The following is a 6,671-nucleotide window of genomic DNA, read 5'->3' on the forward strand; positions in this document are numbered from 1 at the left end:
GGTGTCTCAGCTACTGTTCACCTCTCAGCAGAGAGGAGACCCTGGAGTGGTTCTGCAGCTGGACATCCCCTATCTGTTAGAGTCTGCTGAGTCCAGTGCTTTTATGGGCCTGGGACTCAGCCAGCCAGAGGGAGGAAGTGTGTGCTGATTGGTCAATGGGAGGCCATGGGCAGTCCCGGAAAGAGCACCACAAGTTCCCACTCTGGCCCACTGACTGGCAACCCAGCCCCCAGGCTTCAGAGCCTCCCTGGCTTGAAGGTAGGGCTTTGTGGGACCCATCCCCTTCTGTCCAGGAGCCTCCCTGCCTCCTGCCACTATTCTGGGCACCCAGGCTGTTTGGTCAAGGAGTGCCTGCAGGCCAGTGCCGAGCTGCCTTCAGCCCCTGCCTCAGTCTCTCTCCTGTGCTTGTTGGTGGCCAAAGTCTGGAGGAGGCTGAGGTGGCAGGAGGCTGATGTGTCAGCACAGTGCCTGGGCTCAGCCCCTACCTTGCTCTGAGATCAGAAGGGGTGCCAGGAGCGGGGAGGGGCCAGGGACAGAGGGAGCAGACATCTCCACACCTGTAGGGGAGGGGTTTTTCTTGAGTCCCTGAGAGTGCCAAGACGCCCTGGTCCACAGCCATGGCTTGGGCAGCTGCAGGTGTGCTCAGGATGGTGGAGCTCCTGCCTGCTCCTGGCCCCCAAGAGCACAGGGAAGCTTGGGTCTGCCTGGGAGGGCAGGGCTGCTGCCTCTTCCTGCCCCAGTGGCTCCATGGAACACGCAGCCTTGTCCGCACTTCCCCCACAGTAGCCGACTTCATGACAGTGGTCACTCCAGGGGGGCTGCCGCTGCCATCAGTATAGCCCTTAAAGGTACCTATTGTGATTGTTATCTCATTTTTTAGAGACAGAAACTAAGGCCTAGAGAGGTGAAATAACTCACTCAGTGTCGTAGAATTAGGAAGTAGTACAGCCTCGTCCTAGGACAGTTTTGACTGTGTAGCCAGAATGCCACATTCTTTGCACAATCTTTTTTTATTTTCTCATGTTTTACTGATTTGGGGTTGTTGATTTGAATGTTAGAAGTTCATTGTATGGCATCTTTAACGTTTTCTCAAGAAAAGCGTTATATTAATTCAGTAAATAAGTAGATGTGTGTGGATTTTAGCTCTAATTCTTTAATCAGTTTTCAAAAATTAGCTTATTTTTATTTCTGGCTAAGTTTTCTAATGTATTCTAAAAGAGAAGAGTCTACCTAAATGTGGGACTTCGCTGCTTTACATTCTGCTGGGAGATTTGTTTTTCTTCATTGGGTAATTTGGATGTCTCATTTTGTCCTTGTTTCCTTACTATCCTGATTAAAGGATTAGAAAGCCCTTTCCTAGGTTGGAGTCACTCATACCATCTTGCACAGAGCCATGTACTTGGAGGGTGTTGATTTCCATTTGTTGAATGAATACTAACTTAGCCTTCTTTTTGGTAATGTGTCAACTGTTCTTCACATTGCTGTATCTAATACCTCTGAGTACAGTTCTCAGAGTTTGCAGAAAGCTTGACATCAGAAATAAGATGGTGGTGGAAATGACTAGGTTGGTGTGAATATTGAAAAAGTGGGCTCATGGTTTCAGAGTGGAGATAACCTGTTCAGCTATTGCACTGCTTTCCTGTTTCCCTTTTTATGTTTAGTTGTCACTCTAAATAACTAATCAGCTTTGGATCAGCATTTTATTTGGACTTAGTATGTGCCCGATACAATTAGGAATCCAAAAATAATGATCCTTGTTTTCTTAATGCTCAAAGTCTCACATCAACTTATAAGTGGTCTTAATATGTGCTTATCCACTGATTAGCATAAATTAAGTGCTTTAATGGAGGTATTATAACAAGTGCACTGTAGGAGCATAAAGGGAGGTGCAGCTGACTTCCCTTTGGGCCAGGGGAGGGGATCTGTTATGAAGTGAGTGGTTTTTGAGTTGAGAACAAGAGTGTTCCATGTAGAGAAGATAAGATTGGCCAACATCTCTGGGAAAGAAGACCACAACAGCAGGAGAGAAGATGAAATATTATGGGAATGATATGAATTCTGTTTTGGCAGGAAGAAGGTGGGACAAGGGGTCAGCTTGGAAAAATAGGTTGGAACCAGATTCTGAAATGCATGTGGTGATAAGGGGGACTTGAAAAGCTTTCATTAGGATGTGACACAATCAGAGTTTTATAAAAATAATTCTGGTGACGGCATGAAGGGGAGGAAATTGATGGGAGAGTACGTAATGGGTTGTCCATTCTTCTGCCTTCCAGCTTTCTCCTGTGCTTCTGGAGAGTATCTAGAAATGAAGAACCAGGTATGCAGTAAGTGTGGTGAAGGCACCTATTCCTTGGGCAGTGGCATCAAATTTGATGAATGGGATGAATTGCCTGCAGGATTTTCTAACATCGCAACATTCATGGACACTGTGGTGGGCCCTTCTGACAGCAGGCCAGACGGCTGTAACAAGTAAGAATCCAAAGCAGCCTTTGGCTCTTAACTGAATATTTGAGAAGAAAGTAGTTGCTCTTGTCCAGAAAGAAGATGAGGATAATCTTGGTACTGTTTGTGGTGATAGATAAGCTAATTGCAAAGAATCATGTTTTTTGGACAGTCATTGCAATGGGTTTTCATGAGGTTAAAATCATTGTCCTCAGGATATAATAGACACTGTATGCAAAAATGCAATAAAGCTGTTAGAGAAGCAAATTAATTTTCTCATATTTATGGCTACCGTTAAGCCGCTTGTGTTTGTACTAACCTTTTTCTGATTTTTAACAGATACTTTCAGGTTTTTTTCTTTTTCTCTGACAGGAAGAATTAATAACCTTCATTTAGACTCTTGATTATCTCCTATAAAAGAGAGTGGGTTACGTACCTAAGGTGGAAAGCACCTTTGCTTAATTCCTACCTCTTTTATAGGGGATTATGAACTTTGCGTATCAGAAAGCTGGAGAAATGTTAAACTGTTTTGAAAAAAACAAAACAAAATGTTTGTCTTTGAGCTATATCCCTTCCTGTTATCTTGTATTAACTATGTAACATTTCCTTTCATATGGATTTGCTTAGGAGAATTCAACTTTAGGGCTCTGGCTACTTCCTGACAAGAGTAGCCGCTCAGAAACCCTACATTTTTACCATAAGCTAAGGATGCTGGGGAATATTTAGCTCTGTTGAAAGGCATATTCATTCCCTCCCTCCCTTCTTTTCTTCCTTCCTTTCACTCTAGCTGTCTTTTTGCCAAATGACACCAATTTCTTTATTTTAATCTCTCGATAATAGGATTATTTCCTTGAGAGAGTGTGTGTTTTCAGTAAAAGAGTTCCTTAGATGATGGTACTAGTAGGATGTTATGGGACCTCAGATCTTTGTTTTGGTGGCCAGGAGATATTGACAAGCTTCTTTTTCTGCCTGGAATAGTTTATGTATAAAAGAAATTGAATAAGCGGAAGTTTTTCAAGGTAGTGTCTTCTAGTGTGATTTTCTTGGTGTAAATTTCAGTCTGGGCTGGCTCGGTGGCTCATGCCTGTAATCCCAGTACTTTGGGAGGTTGAGGCAGGCAGATCACCTGAGGTTGGGAGTTCAAGACCTGCCTGACCAACATGGAGAAACCCCATCTCTACTAAAAATACAAAAATTAGCCTGGCGTGGTGGCAGGTGCCCATAATCCCAGGTACTCAGGAGACTGAGGCAGGAGAATCACTTGAATCCTGGAGGCAGAGGTTGCAATGAGCTGAGATTGTGCCATTGCACTCCAGCCTGGGCAACAAGAGCAAAACTCCGTCCACGCTTGCATACTCTTTATTTCTCTTAATTGGTTGGGTCATATAGGAGATGTATGTTGAACTTTCTAAAAAGTCTGAGCTTTTCAAAATGGTTATATCATCGTAGACTCCCACCAGTAGTATATTTGAGTTCTAGTTATTCTACATGTTTACCAACATTTGTATTGTTAAGTCTTGTTTTGTTCTAGCCCTAGCCATTCCAGTGTATGTGCACGTGTATTTATGTGAAATATCTCCTTTATGTATTTATGTGAATATCTCCTCGTTTTAATTTGCATTTCCCTGCTGGATGATAATGTCAAACATGTTTCATGTGTTTATTGTTCATGTGTTTGTTCACTTTTGTGAAGTCAAATTGTTTTACCCATTTTCTACTTTTTTTTTGGTCATTTGATTATTAAGCTAAAGGAGTTCCTTATACATTCTGGGCATGGGTTCTTATGTGTATATATTTATATAATAAATATATAGTATATGCACGCACACACACACACATACACACGTCTCCATGTGTGTAACACTTCTTCCCAGTTTGTGACTTTTGCCTTTTTTGTTTTCTTAATAGTGTCCTTTGAAAAGCAGAAGTTTAAAATTTGAAAGAATACAATTTATCCTTTTTTTCTGCTGTGGTTATATGTTAGGATATCTTTGCTAACCCCAGGTTGCAAAGGCTAGAAATTACTGTATGCATCCTTATGGTAACATAGAGTTATTATTGTACCTTTATATAATGTTAAATTTTACAACAGCATAGTTACATCTATACCCTTATCTTCACACTATTGCCATATATTTAGAAACATGTTATAAACCGTACAATACAATGGTATTATGTTTTAAATAATTAGTTGCTTTTAAAATAATCTTACAAAGATTTAGGAACTCAAAAGCCAAGTCCATCACTGATAAGTTCATTTCATATGACACACAACTTCCTAAAAAATTAAGGTGAAAAAATATAGCTTTATATGTTAATCTACATATTTATTATTAGTGGTGCTCTTTCTCCCCTTCTATAGATTTGCCATGTGTATGGGTTTACAAATAAAACTGGAGATGTCTGAAAGAATAATTCCATCTAAGGCTACTAAAGTTAGTTATCTATTTGGTAATCAAATTTTGGGTGAAAAATAAGTTTCATAGCAGATTAATCATATAACCTTAAAAAGATTTAGGAAGTTATTTGCCATAAGAAATGAACCTCTTCTCAGTAATAAAGTTGGCCTTTGAGTTCTGGAAAAGCTTCTGGTGTTTTCTGCTGTGCTTTGCTGATGGAACTACTCTTGAATCTGAGTTACGTAGCTTTGTGAACAGAAGAGATTTCATAACATTAATGTAAAGTGCCTCTTGGTTTTGTTTCCGCAGCTCTTCTTGGATCCCTCGTGGAAACTACATAGAATCTAATCGTGATGACTGCACGGTGTCTTTGATCTATGCTGTGCACCTTAAGAAGTCAGGTTATGTCTTCTTTGAGTACCAGTATGTCGACAACAACATCTTCTTTGAGTTCTTTGTAAGACCTTTTACATTCTGGAATTTACTATTTAAGGGACATTCATGTAAATTTCCCTTAGTCAGTTGTTCCCATTCCACTTTATTCTTCCTTAGTTGTGTGTGTGTGTGTGTTAACTGAACCTTTTGATGTTAAAAGAAAACTTTAATTTTTTCTATAATATTTTGTTTCCTGGTTAATATTATTTCTTTACCTCTGAGATCTCACCTTGCCGCATAACACTGGGCTTATTTAACTTTTAGTTATGCACATTATATAACCATTTGGTTTTGAGTTTTTGTGTGACAAATATTTCCTCCAAGATTCATGTTTACTTTACTTTTTGTAGCTACAGATAGCATTCGGTCGAAACTGTGTTTTTTAAACCAATTTTAGTTTTCACTTAAAAGTTTTTTATCTTTGCAATTTCAAATATTTTTTGCTAACAAGAATTATTTAAGTGCATTGATGAGCAATTATTTTTTCAAAAGTAGAAGTGGCTGCATGTTTCTGATTCTGTGAATTTTGTACAGTCTAAAAACATCAATGAATGGGATATTGATGTCTTTGAAAAAAAATTAAATAACATTACAGAAGATAAGATAAAGTAATCACCTAACAAAATAAGCTGTTACCACTAAAGTTACTTAACTATTATTAATAAACAGTATCTAATCTAGCAAATATTTATCATGACACAAATGCTTGAGCAAATGTTCTCAGATTGACTTCTCACACCAAACCAAGTGTGTGTTGTGCTTATAAATGGGAGACTATCTTGAAAAATGTTTCTGCAGTCCAGATTTCAGAAACAAATGTATTGAACATTCTAAAACAAATTTGTATTGTTGGAAATTGGAATTTCTAAATCAGAAGTTTGGTAGCAAGAGAGATTTTTCATGAACATATGAGCTTTATATTTGAAGTCAAGAGATTCTGGCTCTAGTCCCAACTCTGTAATTGTTAACACTGTGTTATTGAGCAATTAAGTAAACCTTCCGGCACTTAGCATTCACTTCTATAAAGTAGATTGTGTGACAATATCTTTTAAGGAGTCTCGTAGTACTAATATCTTTTGATGAGTTTAAGATGTTAAGCAACATTCAAACAGATTTATGTTTAAGCTGCGTTTTGTTTGCAAAATCCTTCTGGGAGTGAACAATTCCCTGTTTCGTTGGACATTTTTGGCAACATTGCTAAAACTGAAATAAAGTTAAGAAGCAAAGCAGTTATCTATTTATTAGAATAAGTGTTTAGTTTGGGAGGCCGAGACGGGCGGATCACGAGGTCAGGAGATCGAGACCATCCTGGCTAACCAGGTGAAACCCTGTCTCTACCAAAAAATACAAAAAACTAGCCGGGCGAGGTGGCGGGCGCCTGTAGTCCCAGCTACT

The 6,671-nt window shown here is 39.3% G+C and overlaps 1 protein-coding gene across 2 annotated transcripts in view; it reads left to right on the top strand.

Annotated features, from left to right (window-relative positions):
• Positions 1-6,671, top strand: part of KIAA1324L (KIAA1324-like ortholog) — a 182,232-nt gene that overhangs the window by 102,712 nt on the left and 72,849 nt on the right. Inside the window, exons 3-4 of one of the 2 annotated variants that reach the window (XM_011927674.1) lie at positions 2,274-2,469; positions 5,151-5,298. In XM_011927674.1, coding sequence (XP_011783064.1) covers positions 2,306-2,469; positions 5,151-5,298 — 312 coding nt within the window. In that variant the 5' untranslated portion in view covers positions 2,274-2,305. The remainder of the gene's footprint in view (positions 1-2,273; positions 2,470-5,150; positions 5,299-6,671) is intronic. The other variant, XM_011927675.1, reaches the window with a different exon arrangement.

This window comes from Colobus angolensis, unplaced genomic scaffold (genome assembly GCF_000951035.1).
Source record: "Colobus angolensis palliatus isolate OR3802 unplaced genomic scaffold, Cang.pa_1.0 Scaffold74, whole genome shotgun sequence".
Lineage (NCBI taxonomy): Eukaryota > Metazoa > Chordata > Mammalia > Primates > Cercopithecidae > Colobus > Colobus angolensis.